Here is a 26,388-nt window from a genome sequence, read left to right on the forward strand (position 1 = left end):
TTGTCATATTTACTTTTTTTATTTAAAAAAGCTTTGACATTCCAGTGTTTCTGTTTTCCATTTTCTAACAAAAGAAGGTGGTGAAATGACACTCCAGATTGTCAACCATTATTCTGAACGTCAACAACAACAACACATGTAATCAGATCACAAACATCTTCTCTTCAGTCGTGGGTCCATTCAAACAGATGGGCTTGAGTCTTCAAAAAAGGCATTTATTAGCAGATGCATACACAAGACTTACAGGGAGGAGAGGAATTCACTCACATTTCCACACTGCTCTGCCAAATTCTGGATAAAACAGTAACACAAAAATACCAATAGGACACTACTTGCAGTGCCAGCAGTCGTCCATCAGTGCTTGTAAACCACTGTCTGCTTCTTTTCTCGGAGTGACCTCTCATTGGTGATTTATAATAAACTGAGAAGATGCTGCAGCTGATGACGCTGTTTTGGTTCACGAGTCGTGTTTCTTGGGATGGGTGACTAAAGTGGGAATGACAAAATCATTAACACAGGACAAAAATCTCATCGTATCTACTGCAGCTGCTTTTAAAACACACTCAAGTTCCTTGCACACTGTACTCCGGAAAGGCTGCCTCGACTTTTATTTACAAATTAGGTCCAATGTTTGAAACACATCCTGCTGGGTTTGAGACAAAAGAGGAGGATTTCTAAAAAGCTGCAAGTGGGCTAAAAAAAAATAAGAGTCAAAGTCCTGCTGCTCTCGGCCTGAACACAGACTCAAATCACATTAATTGGTGCATTCGTATTTGCAAGTTTGTTGCGACAAAAAGTATACAACAGATGTGACAACACCTCTGTGTAATTTCACTTTAAAGGCAAATTGTGTAAAATTGTATCAACTGTTAATAACTGTATTGTTTGACAAGAAGAGGTGTATTACCTCTAATGAAAATTAAAAACAAATACTAAAAAAACAAAAAACATATTGAAAATACAGTCACAAAATTAGAAACTCAATGCAACAAAGTGGAATACACTTGTAAATACTGTGATTTCCAGTTAGCCTGACTAGATAATCATGGTTTTGGACCTATGGACTAGTCTGCACCATGGCTCCACATGGAAAAGAATTGCCAGAGGAACTGAAAAATCTGATTGTGAAAACACAACTGCAGCAGTAATCAGGAGGTATAGAATGAACCATAGTACGATGGATCAGGGCTGCAGTGGTCGTCATCTGAAAATGATGTCACAGAGCACTACTTTCACAATCTAGCTGTGAAAAACAAATGGGCAGCTGCTTCACACTTGGCACAGGGCTATCAGTGAAAATTAGATTTTTTGTGACACCTCAGACAGTGTAAATGACAGTTTCTAACATCAACGTCTATGGATGAAGCCTTGCTTCCTGTTTGGCATAAAACCACGGAATTAAACTTTTCTCACGAACATGGAAAGATGGCTGATGAATTTTCTCATCAGATAAGCTCATGATAAATTTGTTGGGCTCAGATGGTGTCCACCATATTAGGTGTGAACCTGGCTAAAACCACCAGTGAACGCATAGTCCTAACAGCAAAGCACAAAGGTAAGAGTGTGATGATATGGGGATGGGTGAGTGTAAAAGGTGTTGACAAATAATATCAATAGACAGCACCATTAGTGTCTGTGAATATACTAAAAAAGAGGCTGACAAGAACATTTCCAGTCTGAAGAGGCTTGACGTAAGCGGAATATTCCAGCATGATAACCATCTAAAATCACAAAAGAGTTTCTACAAGAAGAACAAAGTGAAAACTATGACTTGAAGTACGTCGCCTGACTTCAATTTACTAGAAGACCTTTAGGATATTTTAAAGAGCGAGGCAGAGCAACATAACCCCTCCAGCAAAGAGCAGCTTAAACAACTGAAGAATAGAACATCTCTCCACAAATTTGGTGTCCTCCATGACGAAGGGTTGAGTGGCATCAAAATAAAGGTGAACACACAAAATAAAAAAAGATTTGAATCACCAATGAAAAGTGTACTGACTTTTGTTGCATTGAGTTACCACTGTGATGCTTGTATTTTTATAGTCAATCTAAACTGTTCATTTTTAATTTTACACAAGAGCAAATACCTACCGTTCAACTCAAAAATAACCCCATTATTGAGAGGTGATAAAATTAGAATCATTTGACAATTAAGGGATATTGTACAAGGGTGTAGTCACCTCTGTCATATACTGTATGTGGGTATTCATGAAAGTTAGTCATGATTTTGACTGGAATTCAAGTGGTTGCATACTGATACAGACCTTACATGCCTGCAGCATCAGTAGGAGTCATATTTGTGGTGAACATTCATGTCCAAAAAGTCGCACATGGTCTCTTAAATAATTCAGTCCAGCCTTAAAGGATTGTAATGCCTGATTTCTTTGTGCCGATTCCACAATGTTTACAAGCGTCACTTCTACCAGTATTATAAAAAAAAAGAAGAAAAAAGCATCAGACAATTCAGCTTAAAAAAAGTCCTGGTTATTCAGCTCATCCCAACATTGCTCTTTATAATACTTCAACTACAGAGGTGGTTCGGCAACAAAGCGAGACACAAGACACACGAGAAAAGAAAGAAAGAAAAACGATAAACGGAAGAAGTGACAAAATGAGTCTCAAATTTCTGCTGGTAGCCAGGTGTCCATATTTCCAGAGTGCATAAGTTCAATGTAAAATTGTGCATGTTTCCTCTTGAAGGATGAAAACAGCTGGAAAAGCAGCACATTAAAACAACCATTCCTCCTCAGAGATTAGAGTGTGTCACTTCAATTGTTCTTGTTGGAAATAAAGTGAGGAATAAAGAGGAAACATAACTGACCGACAAACAGGATAGTGGTTTATTGTGTCTTATATTCTCAAGGAGCTGTGGTAGTTGCTCTTCTCTATGTACAATAATTTATTAGATTAGTTTCTTCTAAAACTGCGTATTCACTTTTTCTAATTTGATCTATATATACTTTTTTAAAGGAGCGCGTCTTTTTTCCTCATTTTCACTTATAACTGCGGTATAAATTCTTGACTTTACTTACAAGCTTATGTGCTATAAGAGTTGCAAATGTTCCAGAGGTGTATGTGGAAGTGGAAAAAAAAAAGAAAAATCCAGACTGAGAGCTCACAAACGTTGAGTGAGAAAGAGTTGGGAGGTCAGAAATGATTGAGAGCACAGGAGGGTTGGGTCGGTGGGACTTGTAGGTAAATTGGTGGGCCGACAGTAGGTGGTGGGGTGGGGTTTGGGGCTGATGGTGTGACTACAGTCATGTTATTCTGGGGTGAGTGATGCTGTTTAGATCTTGAGGTTTTTTATAGTTTCTGCTCTCTTCTTAAGCAGATCGCCCACCTCCTGTAGCGAACGCAGATAACTGCTCTGCACCTTGTCCATAGCAGCCTTCGTAAACGACGCCTCCTCCTGAAATACATGTAAAAAGAGAGAACTTCAAGTCCCAGCTGGAAATCATGCACAACAGAACCTCCTTATAAGATGATGATCAAGTACATCTGTTCTTTCAGCAATGTCCACAGGATCTATCATTTCTACATGTCACATTCATTGCTCTGCCAAGGAACGCGGCAGAGTTATGTGACGATCGGCGTACGTTTGTCTGTCTGTCTGTCTATGCACAACATTACTCAACGCACAAACAGCTGTGGATGAAATTTTCAGGGAAGGTCAGAAATGAAACAAGGACCAAGTGACTAGACTTTGGCAGCGATGCAGCTTATAGTCTGGATCCACGGATTTGTTAAAGATTTCTGTATCATTGCAAGATAACGGCACGGCTTCACTGTAACTATGACAACAAGTGAACACTACGTCAGCTGCCTGCTGATGATCACATGATTGTGATCCTACTACAAATCCACCGCTGCGGACTTATTGGGACTTATCCATCAGAAATCATACAAGGAACATTTGATTAAATTGTGGGGGTGTTTCCGAGTCCCATCAATTCCCGCTGTCCACTACATATTTAGGTGGTAAATGTTGTGAACAGACAGACAAACAGACAGACAAACGTACGCTGATCGTCACATAACTCCGCCGCGTTCTTTGGTGGAGTAATTAACGCTTTCACATCAAATATGAAAATAGAACAGGGAAGAAGAGTGATTCCCTGTTTGCAAAAAGTAAAAATACACACTTAAATCTTTAGGCCACTTAGTCAAACACAAGTTTGTTTGTTTTAAGAAGACTGAAAAAAAGTACATTTTTTTGTTTCCATCAAACAGTTATCAATTACTCAGTTACCAATTATCTTTGTGTCTGTACATTCACCTGTGTGCACCCTTCCAGCGTTAAACCGGCCAGTTTCAGGGCTGTCATGCCAATTTCCTGCCCCTTTATATGCTCCAAAGCCTGGTTGAGCAGGTCCTGTAAGCTCCCCGTCAGCTCCTGGAAGCCACACACCACCACTGGCTGCAGAGACACAATTGCCAGTGAAGAGATATCATTAACAAGCACTGATCAAGTCTTCAGGTGGATGTATTAGAGGATTAAATAGGGTCAACTGTACCAGAGCTGTGTTTGCATCCTTTTTCTTCTTTTTCTTCTTCTGTAGACTCGTCTTGAGAGGTCGAAGGATCTTGGCACAGTAACTAGCCATCCACAAGACTATGCACACCGTCTGTGCAGGACAACATGTTATAACGTGATCATATTAGATTTGGGAGAGGTTAAAAAAAAAAAAACAAACTGAAGCAGAGATGTCTCACCTCAACAAAGAAAATTAGGTTTTCTAATAAGGAGGGCCACGTTTTTAATGTGCTTTCTTTCATTTCCAATAAATCCCCTTTGCATTTATTCAGTATTTCTGTGGACAGAAGAGGGAAAACATGAAGCACAACAGAATTCAATTAACTGCTAAAAAAACCCCAACTATTAACTCACCTTGAAGCTGAACTACTAATGATTTGAAACCGTTACAGATCTGCGTCTGAAGCTCTGACGAGTCATCTAAGCAGTAAAGAGAGAGAGCAGTGAGTACAAAAGCATCAAACAGCATCGGTGGTTGTACAATTCATCTGAATTCAGTCTTCTTACCAAGTCCAGCCGTCTCAAGCTCCTGCAGGTGGACAGACAGCTGCAGGGCTGCAGCTTGACACTGGCAACTCCCACTGGACAGAGCTTGAGCCAGGCGAGCGGAGGGTGGTCCCAAGAATGGATACTGTAACAACAACAACAACATCATTACATCAAACTGCTCCACTCATTTCTAACACTAAAGCATGTTATATATGCACCTGCAGGGCTTGGCCTAAAACCTTAGTCTCCTAAAGTTGAAGGAGTGACATGACCCCTCACTTGTGTACTTATGTTCCTAAAAACTAAGACTGTTAAAAGCTACCAGAGGAATAGAAGAATGCCAGAACACTGACCCACTGCAAAGGGTGCAGATATGATTTTAGACATGTTTCATACAGCAGCACCAATGGGATGAGGAAAAGGGCCCAGAAATTTAGCAGTTTCTTTGACTCTTTCCTTGTCAATATGAAGAGTCGAGCCACAACAGGCTTCATCTGACCACCAGCAAACTGCCAACAGTTTCTAGAGATGATCAGATATGGAGATGATGCAGGGCCCATCAACCATATGTTTTGTCATATTCACAGCTATGATTTCTGTTCAGTATCTTAGATATTCCCTCAAATCTATTTTTTGATACTAAATCTGTGTCTACACCGAGTGTTTCGCATCTGTGTTTTTAAATCATCCGTCTCACATCAATCTGATTGAGGACAAGTATTACATGGCAAAATGATACTAGAAAGGTACCACATTATCCTGCCATAAATCTTGTAGACAGCTGGGCAGGTGTAAATGCAGCACTCTTTTTTTGCTCTCTGTGGGAAAAGAGGGCATGTCAGCTGTGTTTTTCTCTCATAAGCTACTTTGAAAGTGACAAAAAGAGACATGGCTGCAACAGCATGTCTCCAGGTTACCGTCCATGGATGCACACAAAGTAAAATAAGGCATTATTTCACTTACAGTTCACAGTCAGAGTGAGCTCATGGACACCAAAAAAGACCTTCTATAAAAGATGTTTTACCAGTGTCAACTGAGGGATCCAACATTTCCAACTTGCCAAAGCATTACGACATGATAGCTTGTTCAAAAGACTCAAAGAACAACAGGCTAGCAAATGTGACAGATACTACTAATTATATCATGGACAAAAATATAAGTCAAACAAGTGATTCATTTCAAAAAAGGGAACTTTTTTCACCATCTGAGTCAGATAAGGTGATTAAGAGCAGTGATAATATTTTGATTCTAGCTTCATCTTTTTAATCTATATGCAAATACAAGGGCTAACACTGGTAATGCTAAGTAAACATACTACAACCTGTTTACAATCAGGGCGTCACAGTTTCAGATCAACACCACCAGCTACAAACGATAAACTGAATTCTTGCCACAAAAATGTGCAACGAACTTCTCTTGCACTGATCTCTGCAAGGAATGAGCCTTTGATAAGAAGCAGTGTGACATGTGAAGGTGGAGAGATGTGAACATGTAAAGAGCTGATCTTAATGTAGAGTTCCTCCAATTCTGGTTGGACATGAAAATATATGAACACACTGTGGTTCAATAATTTACTTCGGTTGTTTTATGACTTATTTTAACATCCTTCGCTGCCGCGCACTAATGCTGGTAAAACAAAAAACAAATTTAAGTTCCACGTTCTACCATTTATTATTCCATTATTTTTCCTGATGTTTTAGGTTTTTACCGTAGTTTCATTTCAGTATTGTATCAGCAGATTTATGTGCAATTCCCATTTTGTTCTTGATTATTTTGGGTTGTGTGTGAGACAAGTGAATCAGTTAGGTTGGTCTGTTTGCTATTAATGCGCCAAGATTTTCTGACATTTATAACGGCATGCCTGGACTTGTTCAATGTAAAACACACCTGTATGTGTTTTTCTGCTATCTGAGCCGCTGTCTGTAGGGTCTGGCTGAGCTCGGACAGCAGGCTGCTGAAGACTGACGTCTTATCTCCGACTCCGTTCTCGTTGGATATCTCAGAGTTTTGTTGTGACGGCGTGTGTCCCAGTGCAGCCAATGAGGCGAGGAGGCGAAGCGTCAGAGAACGTATCCTCAGCCACACCGACTCTTCCTCGAGAGACTGACTCCGATGCTCATCAGTCAATTGTCTTTAAGAAGAAGAGATATATGGGTTCATTTGGGAGTACAGCACCTCTCCAGCAAAAAAATATCCTGGAAATGATTATATACCTCTCTTTAGGGTCCCAACTGGTAAAAACAGTAAGGTCCCTGTTGTCCCTCATATTATCCCAGGGGATGTCGTCCTCTGCAGACAAAGACATGGCCTTCACACTCTCCTCCAGACTTAACACACTGAAAAACAAATCAAAAAACAAAATGTCTAAACAGAGAATTCAACTCTGCAGCATGAGATTCTAAAATTTGTTTAGTGAAAACTTACATATCTGCCTCCAGGAACAGGTCCAGCAGCATCCTCTCAGTTCGGACCTGTGCAAAGTGCAGCGACTGGTTCAACCTGTTTCTCAAAGCAATGAACTCTGGGATTTTCTCAAATGCTCCATACTTGTACGCCTGGATGATATACTCTGAGGTCTGGTGGGAAAAAAAAGGCAGAAGAAGGTAACATATGAGTGTCAGATCCTGGATTTAAAAGTACCTTTAATTAAAGTGGGTCACACTTACATCTTTCTGATTAGAATGGAAAAACCTGAGGGAGAAATTACAGGACTGGGAGGCAGCAGCAAACTGACCCAAGGACTCAGCATACCGTGTTAACAGAAACCTGAAAAATAACAACAAGCATTTTTACACTCAGGTGCCTTGCTAGGAAATGCTCATCAGGGTTTGTCTTTGTCAAGCACCTCAGAGTAGATGTTTTTATTCATACTTTAAGGCTTTAATATTTCCGAAAATGTTCCAAGTTTTTAGAACCCTGCAGATGATGGGCCCCAGACTGACACATAAATGCACCAATCTTGAAGGATGAGCTATTCATTCATCTCTTTTTTCAACAGTCCTTGTGTAGGATGCAAAACAGAGCACAAACTGTGTATCATATGGAGGATCTGCACTGATGATCAAAGGTGAGTCTGCAGCTACTATCAAGAGACTAAACTGCAGCTTTCACAGTGGAATAAAGGTAATTATGTCCTGAGGTGTCTGTGGGAGAACATGTGGCACAAATGATCTTAGTTGTGGCTTGGTGCCTTGTGGATGGTCACTGTGTCTTTTTGGCTACAACAACACAATTGTGGCCCTCCACTCGCTCTACCTGCCAGGTTGACTCTGGGATATCTTTTCAAAAATGAAACTCAAGTTGTAGTGCTGGCATTGTAATGCAGTTTAGGAGATTCAGCTCATCACAGACAATGCCTGACATGTTTATATATAACAGCACTTCCAGGCAGCAATTCCAGCCAGCAGAAGCACTATGATGGCTGTATGGCTGCACAGAGACTACTTTGATGGAGATGGCAACTGATTTAAATCAGATACAATATGGGATTTTTAGAGATACAGTCTCTGAAGTTTTTAAACGCTACTTGTATGTTCATTATTATGATACACTTACCAACACTGCAGAGGATAATACAGCAGACACAAATAATTCCCCCATTTTATTGACTATTTTTATATGTATGTACATTTATTCTTTAAGTCACGCCTGCCAGTGCTGCTTGACCTGCAATATTACCTTTTAATTGACAAGTCCCTTAGTCCCTTTCTGTTACCTACTGTACATATTTATTCTGAAATATGGTCCCAAAGGGAACACTGGACAAGATGGGTGGGCCTTCATATAGAGCTATATTTTGCTGCAAACATGTTTCTATCAAATTTCATCAAACTGCCAAAAAACTACCACCATTTCCTCATAAAGGCCATTACGAGCACTCTGATTCACTCTCAGCAGGATTCCATTCTCAGCAGGAAAATCTGTGGTGCTTAAATAAATACAAGCAGAGATGTCACTAAAGGTAACTGTGTTCAAGCACTGACCCTATGGTGTCGTGCTGTACATGCTTGGCGTCCAGGCTGGAGTAAAGGTCCACAACAGGCTCAAAGGCTCCCAGGCGACAGTAGAGGAGCAGAAGCAGCAGCTTGAACTGGGCGTTAGAAGAGCTGTGAGATAGACCCTCCTGAAGGATGCCCAAACACTGCCACGCCATGTTCTCATCCCCTACAAAACATACAGGGCAACACATCTATAATCCACATCGCTTAAAGACAGACAGATCTGGAATCAAATCTCAGAAAGAATCTTACCAGTCTCTGTCCACAGGTCAATGTATACATGAGCTGCCATGAGACAATACATATCAGAAAACTGCAGCTCCGTCTTCAATGCATGTTTCCCTGTTAAACAGATATCAATAAATTAGAACCAACTGAGGCACTCACTGTTAACAGAATAACAGCAGTAAACATGCTTGTGTTTATACCAGTTCCAGTATAAAGTCTTGCTTGACATGTGAACTGATTATCAATTGTGCTCATTATTTACAGGTACAATCGTCTACATTTTTCTATCCTTCAGCCAAAACCTTTTCTGTCATTTTACATTATAAAAGTGAATATTCAGAAACAATTCAATATATATATGTACATGTGCAAAAAATGTGCAAACAGTATAAACAGCATTCAATGACAACTCTTGATTCTTGATTTCTTGTTTCTACAGATACGTCTGCCAGTATTCATAACGCTACCCAGTGCTAAGCAATTATGCTGAAACATGATAATAAACATGCTTACACCTTAAAACAAATATCTTGTGTTACACTGCAGCCATCTAGATACAAACAAACCAGAAACTGGATTCTATTTTTGATGATCGTACATTAACAAATGCTGGAAGCTTGCCCTAATATTTACTATAAACTGAATCATGCCTGTTAGAGCCACCTTTTTGGGTTCATTGCAAAACTATACTCAAAGCTTTTTTTGCTGTGTTTATTATCCTTCCAATTTTTTATCTTGTTCAAAGTCAGAAAAAAGAATCTGCCAAATGAAGGCAACAAAATCAAAAATGTCATTTGAAAGAAAAAAATAGTCACAAGGATGCACCTACATCAAACCTAAACTACACCTTCATAGACTGTATAAAATCAAATTGTTTCTATATATAGAAGAATCTGTGCAATATCAATTAAATCTGTGCAATAGCAGTATTTCAGTATCAGCATTTGCTACTCATGGAAGGAACTGTGTTATACTACTTATTGAATAATTCTGTGCAACACCATTTCCCACATTCAGAGGGCAACACCAAAATGTTCTATACGTAGAAGAATCTGTACAATTTAAACAGTACATATGTATATTTCTTGTTTACTTTTTTCACTGACGTTCTTTAAATACGCTGCTGCTCAACTTGCTTGCAAACATAACTACTTACATCCAGTGTTTGGAACCAGGTTTCAAATCTTATGTCAAGTGCCACATAGTGATCACACAGAAAAAAAACAAACTACTAAACGAAACACTGTTACTGCACCTGCTTCCAAATGCAAATGATCCGTACAGCAACATTCAACTTTTCATTTGTATGAGACTGGCTTACTGAGAAAAAATATATACATTGATTTTGGCTGCTAGGATGATCAGATGTTAAACAGAGAACAATGGCTCATGATAAGGTGGACATACACTACTGTTCAAAAGTTTGGGGTCACCCAGACAATTTCATGTTTTCCAGAAAAACTCACATTTTTATTCATGCACTAACATAATTGCACAAGGGTTTTCTAATCATCAATTAGCCTTTCAAAAAGATTAGCTAACACAATGTAGCATTAGAACACAGGAGTGATGGTTGTTGGAAATTCTGTCATAATTATGCTCATTTTTTTGTAAGAAATACTATAGCTAAATTTGTATAATAACAGAAATGATGGCACATAGCATCACATCACGCTCAGATGCTCTCCTCCATTTACTGTAAAATCAACTATTCAACAGTTTATCCACTCTTCTTGTTTGCAATGTTCCTTAGGTGGAAAAAGCAGGTTTGCATAAGTTGATTATTGTGTGGATGAAAGTTTAGATTTTGGTCAAAGATTTCACTCAGGTTGAGGAAACTAAAAAATGTGAACTTCAGAAAAAAATAAATAAATAATGGAGGTCTAAATTTAGCTCCTCGTGTTATAAAAGTCCCTGCTTTTCTCCCTCCTTTCTTTTGGCACAGGAGCAATTAACAGATCTCTGCAACTTTTGTGCAGCAATCACTCACACTGTACGTCAGCAGCAACTGCCAGCAGTATCAATTAAGCAAAGTAATGTTTATATTGATATTTAAACTGGGCTCCTGTGACAAAATCCAATTAGTCCTAAACGAGCAAAAGAGAAAACATTGATGTAAAGAGAAACCGTAGGAGAAACAAATTGAGGCAAAACTCAGCAGATTATCACTATTCTGCAGAAAAGATGACCCATCTTTCTGCCGTTTTAATATTCCTTCCCATGTCTGCATTTCTCATATCTAATGTCTATGGAAACATGGGACACACAACAGTACATTAAGTGCATGCTGACTGTGCTGGTAATGTGCAAGAAAACAAAAACCCTCCTTCTTCTTGCCAGTATATTTCATGTTTCTACTGAAATGATAACAGTAATCTGGAAGGAGACCAGCTGCTCAGATTCATATGATTTCTGAAAACTGAACTACATCCACTGGTGATCCAGCACAAGAACTGCTGAGGAATGTAACACAGACAAATTAGCCTGCTGTTGTGCTGTGATATACAAACTGCACTTCTAAAGTTTACTCGCACTTCTAAAGTTTACTCGCAACTTTTTGTACTTCTGTTTGAACAAACAGCCACATTCCTTCGACATGGTGTCAATAAGGAATCGACTAATTAACATATGGCCAGTTATGATTTCTGATATTATGCATTTTTCCGATCTTATTGTATTGTTCAATAAATAATGAAAATGTGACACTTCGGCTTTGATGCAACCGTCCCGCTCTCTCCTCATCTTATTTTAATAAATACGCATCCTTGATTTCTTTCCTTAACTCCTGTCCTCGCATCTTAGTCCCGCCCTACAGAGGTTGAAAGGATTGTTATAACCTACCACTGTATTTTATGATCTCTGTGATCATACAGGCCTACAGTATATAGTAACTCAAAATTCAAGCCACAACGCGACATAATGTGACGAGAACATACACGTGTCATACGTTTTTATTTTACATTAAACACACGTGGAGAGTGAAATATAGAAGACTTGTGACAAACAAGACATCAGTGTGTGACTATTACAAATTTCATGTCTGAATTTGTGAAGGTTACAAAAGGTGTCCCACAAGGCTCAGTCTTCATGCCTGTTTTGTTTACTGTGGCCATAAAGGATATTGTTTCCTCTGTGTCCCATTGTAATGTACATCTTAATTCTGATTACTACATATTGTATTGCAGTGCAGATACTGTACATTCTCCTGTAAAAGCCCTTTAAGAAAGCTTCACTCATTTACAAGTTGCACTCAAAAAGCAAAACTTATTTCTCAATGCAGACAAAACTACATACATGATTTTCAACAGAGCCAAAACCATTGCTTCTGACATTCTAATTATCTCTGCAAATATATGAGTATTTGGATCGATGAGAAACTTGCTTTCAAATATGTGTCAAGATGCTGTTTGTCACTCTGCGCTAAGGTGCATAACTGGTGATAATTATAATACTCATCACTGTGAGCTGTATGCTAATATGTATGCTGGAGAGCCATCACTCTCTGTAAGGAATGATACACACTGGGTTTGATGTATTTTTAAGGCTCTAACTGTTGCCTCTTTTTTTTTTTTTTTTTTACATCCCCTTATTATTGTTAGTGCAGAACTGTCTGATTTAACTTTTGCTGGGAAAGTGGCAAATACCCTTCCTGGGAAAGGGGAGTTTTTTTTGTTCCTCCCCACAGTTGCCAAGTGCTGCTCAAAAATAATCAAAATGAAACTCTGGATTAGTTGGGCTTCTGTTCGGTCTTCATCTTACTATGTGAAGTGTTATGAAACACTGGCCGTCCAAAAAAAAAAGTCACACACGCTAATACTTCACTGGACCGCCGTTAGCTCTGAGAACGACTCACATTCACTGTGGCATCATGTCAATAAGCTTCTCCAATGTCACAGCATTTATTCCTGTCCAGAGATGCATTAATTTTTCACCAAGATCTTATATTGATGATGGGAGAGTCGGACCGCTGCGCTAAGTCTTCTCCAGCACATCCTAAAGATTCTCAATGGAGCTGAGATCTGGACTCTGTGGAGGCCAATCCATGTATGAAAATGATGTCTGATGCTCCCTGAATCACTCATTCAAAATGTGAGCCCCATGAATTCTGGCAATGCCATTTTGGAACATGCTCATGCCATCCGTGAAGAAAAACTCCATTGACCTGATCATTCAGTATATTTAGGTCATCAGCTGACCTCATTCTTTGGGAACCTGACCAACCCCAGTTCATAACCCTAACCCCCATAGGCTTGTAGGCACTAGCCATGATGAGTGCATCACTTCATCCACCTCTCTTTTTACCCTGATACACCCATCACTTTGAAACAGGGTAAATCTAGACTCAGACCACATGACTTTCTTTCAGTATTCCAGAGTCCACTCTTTATATTACCTAGCAAATTGAAGTATTTTTTTTTTCTGATTAGCGTCGCTGATCAGTGGTTTTCTTAGAGCTACAGAGCTATTTAGTCCCAATTCTTTGAGTTCCCTTCGCATTGTGCGTATGGAAATGCTCTTGCTTTCTGTTATGCCCCCAGTGTAATACACTGTGTTTCGGTTATTGTCCTTTGCAACAGCACCACCTTGTGGTCAGGTATGTTTGCTGCAGTACACTTTCATTTTTCAAACATATGAGTTCTACTGTTGATTTCCTATGATCATCTAAGAGTTTGTTCCGACCACATTTGTTCCTCAAAGATGATGAATCACCACTATCCTTCAGGTTTCATTAATGCCTTGGACGGTTCTTAACCTGACTTTAGTAGTTTCAGAAATCTCCTTGGCTGTTTGCTTGATGCAGGCCAGTAATTTGACCCTTCTAAAACAGATTAACATCCTTTCTACAACCACAGGATATGTCTTTTAACATGGGTGCTTAAAAAATGAGAAGCTTAAATAAGTTGTTGCAAAATCATTTCAACAAAGCTTTGTGTTTGAGTATGTGTTATTCTGAACATTGAGAAGATTTAAATTTTTACTACAAATGTTGCGAATATAATCAGCCCTGAGAAAAGCACATCTGTCGACCCCAAGTGTTAATTAGTTTGGAGACGACAGCAACTAAATGTACAGTGAACAATAAGGGTGCTTTCCAATATCCATATGACCATAGTGTGCCAGAAAAAGATATAGTATCTACAGATACATAGTATGCCAAAAATGCCAGGCTGTCCTACTACAAGCAGTCAGATTGTGCGGTTTGTATGCCTACATGTTTTCTGGTCATTCTGACCCACAATCCTCTGTATAGTCACGTCACATATGTCATAGTTTCTTAGCTGTTGAGATCACAGACAGATAACATCTCATTTCAGACTACGTACAATGACAGTCAGAGTGTCAGGCGTATTATTATAAAAAGCAGCATGCGGCACAGTGGAGCTGTGGTTAGGACTGTCGCTTCACAGCTAGAAGATCCTTTGAATCTGGGCCTGGACTACTCTAAAATAACACTATTACACATTTACTGCAGTGATGTTCATCATCATGGTGCTGCTGTTATCAGAGCAAATGTGTTGATGATCAAGAAATGTATTCACAGTTTGCTGTTAGTAATATCTCAGATCTGTCTGTTTCAGTTGATTGGATCAGCCTGTTCTGTGCACACTCTGGTTATTCTAAACAAACGTTAATTCCAAGAGGCTGAATTAAAGTGATGCTCTTACCAAACTTGAGCCCGTGACGGTAGTGAGCCTTGAGCTCAGTGATAAGCCGCAGTTTTCCGTCTATATCGAGTGAGTGATGCAGGCCGAGTGCTCGACTCAGCTGACACACACACAAATGTCTCTGCAGCGCTTTGGTGTCCTCCGGAAAAGCAAAGCCTTCCTCTCCCTGCTCGCCCAATGGCACCGCTTCACTCAGATGATTAATGAACTGAAACGTTAAGGAGAGGAAGATGTTTCACAGTCAAGTCCTTCACTTCACCACAGGCAGTTCTACAGCGCTGTTGTGACTCTGTCTTACCTGAACGTGCTGTTCAGGAGAGAGCAGATGTAGGTATATTTTCAGGTCGGTGATGCAGCAGGGCTTGTCTCCAAACTTCCCGAAGAACTGCACCATCAGCTCTAAAGGGTCGCCTGTTTAAAGCCAGACAAAAGATGGTCACATACAAGTCAACAGGCAACAGTCAGCAGCACCTGGTGCATTTACATTATTTGCACAAACTTACCGAGCAGGCTTTCTTCAGGACAGCCTCGTTCTCTCAGTCTGTGCATTAACTCGAGCCGAGCTAAATACGGCCCTCGGAGCGAACGAGAATCTTTGCCATCCTCGCACTTAATTCTCTCCTCCACAAACCTCACCACTTCAGCCACAGTGTGATGTACCAAACCCTCTGAGCAGCTGGAGATGCAGAAAAACACAGATCAGGATAATGTATGTATCTGTTATTGTCTCTTGCTGCCTCCTAAAGTCTGGAGAACAGCACAGCTGGGGCTTACAGTGATTCAACAACAAATGCACTCATTCTATATTCACAAGTTCAAAGTGTTTAGAAATTCTCCTTATCTAATTGAAGGATATGTTTTTTTAATGACCATTACTACGTAAGTGCTTGATAGCAACTATTTGAGCTGACCATGATCATTTTTTATAGTAGTAAGCAAAACAGAGTTTGTAGAGGTTGCAAAAATTTACAGTTAAACATCTGTCGTATGTGTAGTCACCATTTTTTTACAGTATTTGTCAACAAAATTTAAAATTTAGAGAAAAAGTCAAAGAAATTCAGTTTGTCTTTTTTATGATTTAAGGCATTATAATGTTGCTATACTGCACAGAAAACATTTGAGTCCCCTTTACCTCTAGCCAGGTTTGTGCTGTTTCTATAGAGATGCAGAACTTTATATTGTAGAGAAAATTTTAAAACAATTAATTGTATGACAATAACTGTCAAGTACAATTCCATGTTCCTGACAGGCCTAATTATTCTTTATCATCCTGCAGGAAATAAGAATTAAAACCAACTACTTGTCAGGGAATTATTTACATTTAGCCATCACCAAGAGGTTGTGTTGCACTAATGACACAGAGGCACATTTTTATGCATTCATACTTTCAAACACTTGTACTCACTGTTCGCCTTCTTCTGGTGGACTCCACGACTGATCCATCAGGTGAAAGAGGGAGTCAAAGTAGGAGGGATAAAACTGCCAATCATCAGGACTAGAAAGAGAAACATGGTAGTTTGTTACCGCTGTCTGACATTTGTAGTTCATTTCATTTTCTAAATGACTCCAATAAATTCTCAGCTGCAATCTGTGTCAGACTGAATTATATTTTCAGCAGTTAATGCTCAGTGAATTACAGCACTGTGATCAAAATATCAGCAGGTACATCAAGTCGCTACAGCCATCTGTGGCACTCTGTTATTTCATTCATTTTAAATTGCAAAATAACCCATTTTACAGTCAAGGCAGAGAACAACATGAAGGTACTGACGTTCAAATATATTATGAGTACAGATACAGATCACCTTCTTTGTTTTTCTAATAGTGTTCTGGTTTGTATGTGTGCTCATGGAAGTTTTTCAGCATAATTTAATTTCATATTCTGATTAGTTAGCTTTGAGGTTTCAAGTTTCAACTGTTAGCTTTAATCTCAGACAGATGAGGAGCATTGAAAGATATTAAAGCGTACACTTGTACTCACTTTTTGAGTAGCAGCTTGTGAGCCAAGGCGTTACACTCTGGCCAGCGCTGCAGTCGCTGGTAGAGCATCATACACTTGTTTTCTCGGCTCTGCAGCTCACTGGTCAGCTTGTCTGTGGAGGAATAATAACAAAAGTGATTGTTATTCATATAGCACCTTTCAAAGTTATAAAGTGCTTTATGATAAAAGCATATAATAAACTAATACAAACAAGAGCTAAAGCTGCAACAAGATGAAATCATTTAAAGGAATACATTTACCATCTATTAGGAAGAAGTCAAATGATAAAAGTCAGTTCTAAGAGGAGGTGTAAAAACGAGTGAGTTTGTCGTGGAGCTGATGGGTTCAGGCAGCAAAGGCCCAATACATGAATTTATGGTGAAGAGATATTTGAACTGGCACTGTTCAGATTTGTGTTTATTGTGTGATGTCATGATTTCACTAAGTCCAGACTAAATCTGATAACATTTTATTAAGAATATTATAAGTTGCTAACTTTGTGCTTCATCCAACTTACTAAAAATACTGATCATGAATAAAACATTGATGCAGCTCTGCATATCATGAAAGTTACTACCTTAAATTATTACTGTCATTTCTGCATCTTACTGCCACTTCAGTGGTGTAAGAACACCTTTCCAAAAGCCTGCAGCTGAGACATAAGCTGCTGCCCAACATTGGCACATTTACATAGAAATGTATTAATATGGCCTTGTGTTGTATATGTTTTTCAATAACACATCCTGTGTGTAAAGAAATATAAAGAAACTTTCCTATTGTTCACATCTTACAAGTAGAGGAACATGAGAGAAATTAAAAAAACACACATAGACATACCCCCGAGTGGACCCCTGATCACTTCGAGAGCCTCAACACATTTTCCCAAACGCTCCAGGATCATAAAATACAGCTGCACCTGCACACATAGAAAGGCAAAAGCATCTGTAAATACGACCATGTCACAGCAAAGGTTAAAAAAAAAAAAAAAAAAAAAAAATTATATATGTTCTCTATTGCCACAAATATGAGGGTCTACATTTCTGTACAGGTCACGTTTGACCAAGTGAGGGTCATATTATAGTACTGACATTTGTCTTTTCCCAACGTGCGATCTTTTGAATGGAGACAGTATTGGTTTAACACACCGGTTTAAAGGAGATTAAATGGATTATAGGTCGTCTCCAGTGAGAAAATATGTCAGAGAGGGACCAGGAAGGAAATCATTCATCAAGAATTACTGCTGTTGCAGAATGTCTAGATGAGATTCTTAAAAAGACAGATAAAAATCACTGACTGTTTCAACAGCGGAAAAGGAGAGAGCCTGTATTCCATGTTTTGGTTTGCAAAACATGGAATACAGGTTCAGTGTTACTTCCTTTGACAGAAATGTAGTAGGTTGTGCTGGACTACACACAGACATTAAAAGGTGCACATCCAGTCTTAGCAATGCATCTCAGCTGCTTATCCAGCAGCATCCTCATGAGTACAGCTTAAGTTTACAGGTTTGAAAATAATCACTCAATCACCTGCCTCTTTATTTACAAAGTTTATACAACAGGCCTCTACTATAAAATGCATCATATCTAAATTACATCTTGTTCTAATAGATATGGAAAAAGTCTTATGATATATTGATAGAGCACTTTATTGATCCCCTACAGGAAATTGCAGTGTTGCAGCCACAATTTGCTTATCACAAAACACACACACAACTTATACTAACATAAAATGACAGGTAATAAAAACACACATGTAAAAATATATACACATGTGCAAAAAGATTACTGTACTAGATTAAGAAAATAGAGTAAATATAAAAGCTTGAGAATACAATAAAGTTTAGTTAGTTTAATACAAGCAATAAATTATGTTGAAACTGTAAAAATTTCTAAATTCCCACTAGACGGCCAAAAACACTTTTTTAAAATCACCATTCTTTGTGAATAAGCTGCATTTATAAATTCAACAGATAATCCACACTACTTCTTTACTCAACAGCTCCTAAAATTAGAGAACTGCGCAATAATAAAAGAGCCATCTTTAACAGAGAGGGGCACAGTTAGAGAACCATCGCTAACCAGCTTCAAATCAGCTCTAACAGAATCCATAACAGCCTTATGACAAAAACGCAGCACGACTCCACCTAGAACCACAAAAGTGGAGGCAGAAAACAGTGATCACATTCATCTAATAAACACATCCAAACCTGTATGTTTGATAAAATCAAGCACGAGAGGATATGACTTTAGGGCTGAACAATTAAGGTATACATGATGCAGCATGTCTGAAACAATGTTTAAACTGTCGTGTCTGTGGTTTGACAAATTCATGCTGTCCTCCCTCACAAAAGTCACACTTTGGGGTAATCCCATATCACATATTTAAAACCTTTCTCTATGCATGAAATACCCTGATGAGGGTTCGGACCATCTTCACTTTGTAGTATCAACATCTCAGAGACACTTTCCCAACAGGACTCGTCTGAATGTGTTTTGTATTCTTAAGTTTTCCAAATGAAAACAGTAGCTGGAAAAGAAATGGGTTGTCTTATATTTATTATAGTCTTACATTCACGCACCTATGAAAATTGCCAAAATTTGAAGAGGAAGAAAATTAAATAAAATGTAGAGACATCTGCATTCTTAGGCACCAAAAGCTAACTTAAGGAGTTAAAGTGCAGTGATATAAAAAAAATATATAGTATTTTGCCAGTGTTTTGATGGAATTAGGTGCAGTAGTGAATGTGAAAAGAAAGAAGGAGGGTGAAATTCAGGAAAGGTTCAGCTCGCCAGCTGAGCTCACTTGGCCATTAGGTCACCCCTTTAGCACAGTTTTCATGGGAGCAGTGGAGATAAAATAATATGTTAACACTCTGGGGTGTACAGACAACAGTACTCACCTCTGCTTCTGCTTCAATCTTCTCCTCCTTCACCATTTTCTCCACCATGCGCTCAGCCAGAGGCAGGAACATAGTTTGGGCCAGTTTTTCATCTTGTGCTGAGATCGCCTTAGCAACAAACAACATAGCATTTTTAGTTTATTTCCAGATTAGTGAAAACATTTCAGGAATCTATGTCATGAAAGTCTGCCTGTACCTGCATCACCAGACTCATGACAGACCAGAAGTAATATGGATTCTTGGGGACGATTTTATACAAGGCCATCCCTGCCTGTAAAATGCAAAAACGCAGTCAACAACCGTTTTGTTATTTTGATTGTGTGTCCATCTTATTACTTACAGATGAGCATAGAATTCCGCTATTAGCTTGCTCACCTGCTGCATCTTCTTGTACTCTCCCACCCGAGCGTAAGCCATAAAGAGGTGTGAGTGGTACTCCTCGCTGAGAGGAACCTTCTTCACCGCAGCCTCATAGAGCTTAGTGACCAATTCGGCTGCAAACAAAACACACAATTTTTAAAACAACGTCCCTCCAGTATTCTTACCAGCCTCTGTGTGTGTGCGTATATACTCACGACGATGCATCTCTCTGTACAGTATAGTCAGAGCTTGAAGTGAGTTGTCGTCAGTAGGCTCTAGAGTGGCCACCTCCTGGGCCAAAGTGAAAGCTTCATCCTGCTTTCCAGTCCTCTGGAGACCGATCGCCTTTAGGACCTGGAAGACAAGAAAAATTAGTTACAGATGGAGCCGTGGAGGGAGGTAACATAAGTGTGTAAGGTGATGTTTAGAAGTATCTACAGAGAATGTCTGACTGCATATATAACCCTATGAACTTCTGCCTAATTTTTCACTGCAATATAAAGTCCTGCATCTCTATGGAAACAACATAGTCATGGCTAGAAGTAGACAAAACTCAGAAATGTCTTCTGTATAGTACAATACAGTTAGATTTTGATAAACAATTAAAGACAAACTAAAATGAAACTTGAATTTCTATTTGTTTTGATAAAAACTGAAAAAAACTTGGGTATTACACCTGCCGGAAAATTTAATAATGGCTCCACATACTGTAGACATTTAACCATTTACATTTTTACAACCTCTATGAACTGAGCATTTTTCACACTACTTGGGAGAGAAATTTCACTAAGCTGAATGTAACTTAAAAAACTTGCTGAGGATCTGCAGGATCAGCTGCAAATTTTAAGCTTATTTTCTGGCTATTTTTCCAGGCTGAACAACAGGTCACACGACATGTTCGTTTACTATCAGGAAGTTGAAAAGCTCACGATACTTTCAGTCATTAGATTCTAGTTCTGAAATTTTTATTTATTTTTTTTAGATTTTTGGCTTTTTGTTTTTGTTTTTTAAAGAATACAAACTTTTCAAACCTGCCAGTGGGTTTTGGAGTTCTGAGGGTTCATAAAAATAAAAAAAAAATAAAAAATAAAAAAATCTGCTGTTTATTCAGTTATGAAAACAACAAAGAGTTGCAGCCCTAATTACAATTATATAATTTTGATTAGCTCCACTTGACCAGCTGCAATATTAAAATGGTCCCTAACACAAACTAATAGACTAGAAGGGTACAGTAACAGTTAACTGCTCACACCGTTGTCTGATTGTTTTTCTGGTGTAGTATAGCTACTTATATAAAGTATATGAATACTGCTAGCATCACTAATACCAAGCCTGCTAAAAGGTTGGGAACTGCTGATGTCTGAGGTGGGAGTCTGTATATTTGTCTTGTTTACAAAGCATTGGTCATAGAAATTTGCATTTTATTAGATCCATGCAGATTGAAGGTGAAGGAGTCCTCAGGAAACAAAACTCAACACAGTCATTTAGTCACCCACCTTCGCACAGTGCAGATCCTTATGTTTCTTCAGCAGCTTATCTGCCTGCTGTATTGCCATTTTATTGTTGCCATTATCAAGGTAATCTGTAGAAAAAACAAGCAACAACAGTCAACTGACAGAAAGCTATTCGACAGCAATTTTTTAAAAATAAATTGAAATCTTGCTTTGAAACAATGCAATTCTGCACCAGGATGTGTTTTTTTTTTATTATTATTATTAGTTTAACATTGCAGAATGTGCAACATTTAGATGCCACTCCTGAACAAGAAGTAAACAGCTCCTCTATTTCAATGTCAGATATCATTTACAGAAAGGATGCAATATTTTCTTATTGTCGTTGTTTTTTTTTTATTATTATCAATAATACTCATTTAACTTAACACAGTCACAGCTTTGTTGTTTCAGGTTTAGTGGTTCTCTCAGATTATTTTTATTGACAATCAATCTATAAATTACTTTTTGGATTATTCGTTGTTCAGCCTGTAAAATGTTAGAAAAATGTTGATCAGTGTTTCCCAAAGCTCAAAATGACAAATGTCTTGTTTTGGGACAGAAAGGACAGAAACCTGAAAATATACAAATTTAAGAAGCTGCAATCAGAGAATTTAGATTTTACTTATTAAAAATTACTCAAATTGACATTTTAAAAACATCAGAACAGTGGGCGATTAAGTGAATATTTGTCAGCAGTTGACTATTAAATAAATCTTTGCAGCTTTAGTTGAAAGCAATTCATATCTTTCAGTTCTTATCCTTCTATTAGGATATAGAGCAGTTAATATTTTGATGACATCTCATTTGGTAATGCTCCATCACACATTTTAAATCTATTCAAAAGAGAATATTGAACGGAAGCTTGACTTTATAAAATGATAGGTCGAATCAAATCACAATTAGATATTTTACCCAAATAAATAAATAACCAGAGAACAGATAGTTGTCATTTTATAGGCCAAAAAAAAATTATAATATAAAAAACAAGAAAAGCACTCAGAGAGCGCAGTATTCCGCTAAGGCTTCTCAGTCATATCATTTCTGACGGCTGAAATCTTGAAAAAATTTGTGGCAGAAATCATGGCACTATAGAATGTGGCCATTTAATATAGACGTTCCCACAAACAAAATGACCTTCCGCTGAGCACAGGCATGTGTTATACATGTGTATGTTATGTATGGATCCCGAATCGCGTGACCTAAATATGTAGCAGGTGGCGGGAATTGATGGGACTCGGAAACACCCCCACAACTTAATCAATTGTTCCTTGTATCATTTCTGACAGATACGTCCTGATAAGTCCGCAGTGGTCAATTTGTAGTAGGATCACAATCATGTGATTGTCAGCAGACGTAGCGTTCACTTGTTGTCATAGTTACATTGATGCCGTGCCACTATCTCGCAATACAGGAATCTTTAACAAAGCCGTGGATCCACACTATAAGCCACATCACTGCCAAAATCCAATTACTTGGTCCTTGTATCATTTCTGACCTTCCTGGAAAATTTCATCGAAATCCGTTTGTCCATTTTTGAGTAATGTTGTTACCAGACAGACAAACGTACGCCGATCGTCACATAATTCCGCCGTTCCGAGTAATAATGAGCAGTCTACTAGATAATAATTTAAAAAAGAAAGGTTACCTGAAGTGCCAGCACAGTTGCCACCATAATTATGTAGAGTATGTCTGTGAATAGCTGTCATACAGCGAAGTATGTGGATGCACACACTCCCACAGAGATAGACCTCAGTTCAGCCTCTTCAGAACAGCTGGGTGCCAAAATTAACTGTGCCAGACAGCACACTGATTATGTCACGTCTATTCTCTCTGTTCAAATTGTCATCACACCAAAAAAAAAGTTGCCAACACAATCTGAAGGAACCCTGACATATCATTAGGAGCTGGGGTCAAACTGCACAGCACTGAAGCTGCAAAGACTGGATTAGAAAGATGTTCAGTTTTTAAACATTTTATCTCTTTAAAACAAAACTTTAATTAAGTTAATATTCACAACAAATAAAAGTAATATTTCAAAACCTGCTGATTCTCAGCTCAGCTCCTTAAAGCACTACAATTTTTCAAGAAGCTAACCGTAAAGCTGACACCGACTGAGAAACACTGTCAAACACCTGATACTTAGTGGTATACAGTGTACAGTCCCTTTAAAAACAAGACAAAAAGCAAAAACTACATTTTGGTTCCTCCATGCATCATTCAAGCAGCAGATAAGACTTTATACTACTCTGCACTTGCATATTTTGTTAATTTATTCATCAAACATGTGCCAGAGAGTAATATCCATTAATAAATTAACTGACACAGACAGTAGATTTTCTTTACATATAGTATAATAAAGCTACTGCAATTAGCAAAATCAATGACATAGCCATTGATATTTTTAAATAACACATTTTTTTTCTTCACTTCATAATAAATGTTGTTCTTCAGCATCACCGCATAATTGTTTGCACCGTGATGTCATTCATTTTTGGCTCCACTCATTGGTCAGCTGCAGTCAGCGCTACAGTTTTAGACAAGTTTGACCCATTTCAGTGCAAGTTTCCAAAGACCAAAAGCCTCTGAAGTCTGGGAGTAATTTATATTATCACAGAACAAAAAGGTAGTTTGTACACATGCAGAATTTGGATTGTAAAATGCATGAACAACTGAAGAGAAAACACAGAGGAGGCATCAGTTTGTATCCCTCCTGCTTACTGTGCTGACATACACAGTTTATAACACAGCTGAATTTCAAATCGAATTGTTCTCATTTACATATTCTTCTGTTTCTGTTGTCAGATGACAAGTTGTGCTGCGAATTTGGCAATATTTTTTATAGAATTCAAAGCCACTACCAAATTAGAGAACAATTACACAGTAGGGAGAGAACTGATTGCTTTAGCTGCTACATACTTGTAAAATATCCAGCCTGTTATACTTTTATTTTCACTTTTACCATGTAAACCTTTTTACATTTTGTACTGTGATGCATATATAGAGGAGCCATTAGTCACGGTTAGGAAGGTATTTCCTTTAAGTCTCAAGTGTGACTCCTGTTGCTAATTGTCCTCCTCCTGTCTCAGCCGTTTCTCTGAGTGAATTTTAGGAGAAAACACGAGAAACATCAGGCTAACCTTTACTCTGAAATAAGAATCAGAAATTTGTCTCCCACACTATAGAAGAGCAAGCTTTAAGCAGTGAAGCTTCCCTCTGGGAAGTATCGTAAAGACAAAGTACAATTTGTAACAGGAGGATAGGGCTGCCAATTTCAAAAGGAATTCTTAATCAATAATTTGCTGCATGGTTAATCAATAGATGATTAATTGGCAACATAAACTACATTTGCAACTGTGCTGATATTGTTGTTTCAGTCAACAGACATGATTTGGGGTGGAAAGGTAATTCTCTTACATATACCACTGAGATGTCGAGATGCTGTCATAGTTGATTTAATGTACATGAAGTATGTACTATGTAGGAAAATGGTACTGGATTAGGAATCTGTAGCGGCAGGTACTAAATATCAAATGACTCTAATCAGATCTGGAGCAACACTTGAAGACATCTCAATAATCTGCAAGATCAAGCAATCTCACTTCAGCTGGTAACTAAAACCGGCAGCTAGTGTCTGGCACAGCGGTTCGCAAACCACTCAAATGGATACATTTACATATGACTGTAGTTGTGATAAATAAGACGAATTCCAGGGCACAAAATTTGGTCTAGAGACCCTGCACGCATTGTGATATTAAAATGGATCACGTGAAAAGCTCAGAAAAAGTGAGATAACCTCATATTACTTGCTTCTCACACAAGATTTTTTTTGACTGGGCCAAGCCTGAAATGTGCAAAAATCTTAACAACCACCTCGGGTACAGCCTTTATTGAAAGGTTCGTGAGCTGTGACAGCTTCACACCAGCTAGCAGGCTAGCTGTGCTTACATCGTATGTACCGGAGTTAGCTTAAGCATTGTCCTTAAAACTATTATGAACATAATGCTAGCTGGAAGCTTAACGTGTAACATTTAACGACCTACAAAGCAGCCATCACCTGATTTGATTATAAAATCAACTTAAATACCTTTAGACATGAAACACATAACCCACACAAACACTTTACTTTTAACCCAGCTGCAGCTTTTCAATGAGTTAACTGATTAGCTGACAAATTAGCATGCTAGGCTAGCTGTCAAACCGTTAGCAGAAGGAGAAAGCTCTCCGACTTTGAGAAGCGGACGACAAAAATCTCCACACCGTTCAGCATTACAACACCACCGAGACTATGGACGGGTTTAACTCGGGAATCCACGGTTTCATCCAGACACCCGCCATGTTGTCTCACCCCGGCTGGGTGGTTGACCGGGTAAGGTGCACTGTCATTGGGCGCTGCAGGCAGCACAGTCCGCGGCTGGAGCTGGAGGGGCCTCACCGCTGCCCCTCTGGCTCCAGCAGCAGCTAGTTTACACACATGCACCGGTACAGAGCTCACCTGCCTTCACCAAACCTCCGAATATGCACAGATATCTGGCTTCCCATTGAGACCTTACCGTATATGGGTCTGAGCCTCCTGTCGTTGGGGTCCTGCACATGGCCTCTCGCCGCCATGGTGGAGTTTACCTGCTGGGTAAATGTCGACGCATGCGTAGTCTGACCCGACTTCAGAGCGATTAAAGGATTTTTTCTTGAGGAGAGCACAAAGGTATGGAAGCCCAGTAGTGCCAGGAAAATAACAAACAT

The 26,388-nt window shown here is 38.8% G+C and overlaps 1 protein-coding gene across 1 annotated transcript; it reads right to left on the bottom strand.

Annotated features, from left to right (window-relative positions):
- Positions 1-26,302, bottom strand: naa25 (N-alpha-acetyltransferase 25, NatB auxiliary subunit). The gene is made up of 24 exons (XM_023276797.3): positions 26,199-26,302; positions 21,652-21,737; positions 20,371-20,509; positions 20,171-20,289; positions 19,992-20,066; positions 19,796-19,903; positions 17,734-17,812; positions 16,897-17,008; positions 16,321-16,410; positions 15,419-15,591; positions 15,214-15,326; positions 14,916-15,123; positions 9,274-9,363; positions 9,007-9,187; positions 7,690-7,789; positions 7,448-7,599; positions 7,237-7,359; positions 6,911-7,154; positions 5,042-5,165; positions 4,889-4,954; positions 4,714-4,811; positions 4,515-4,625; positions 4,277-4,417; positions 1-3,409 (listed from the first exon to the last, which is right to left on the bottom strand). Exons 1-24 carry the CDS (start codon positions 26,254-26,256, stop codon positions 3,287-3,289), a joined length of 2,913 nt encoding a protein of 970 aa, XP_023132565.2. The 5' UTR covers positions 26,257-26,302; the 3' UTR covers positions 1-3,286.
- Between the last annotated feature and the right edge of the window lie 86 nt (positions 26,303-26,388).

The sequence above is a fragment of the Amphiprion ocellaris genome, chromosome 17 (genome assembly GCF_022539595.1).
Source record: "Amphiprion ocellaris isolate individual 3 ecotype Okinawa chromosome 17, ASM2253959v1, whole genome shotgun sequence".
NCBI classification, from domain to species: domain Eukaryota; kingdom Metazoa; phylum Chordata; class Actinopteri; family Pomacentridae; genus Amphiprion; species Amphiprion ocellaris.

Coding starts and splice junctions, on each gene's coding strand:
- naa25 (XM_023276797.3), bottom strand. CDS start 26,256: ATGGCGGCGAGAGGCCATGTGCAGGACCCCAACGACAGGAGGCTCAGA. Junction 20,510..21,651: donor AGGATCTGCACTGTGCGAAG/GTGGGTGACTAA, acceptor CTTGTCTTCCAG/GTCCTAAAGGCGATCGGTCT. Junction 5,166..6,910: donor TAGCAGAAAAACACATACAG/GTGTGTTTTACA, acceptor TTGTTGTTACAG/TATCCATTCTTGGGACCACC.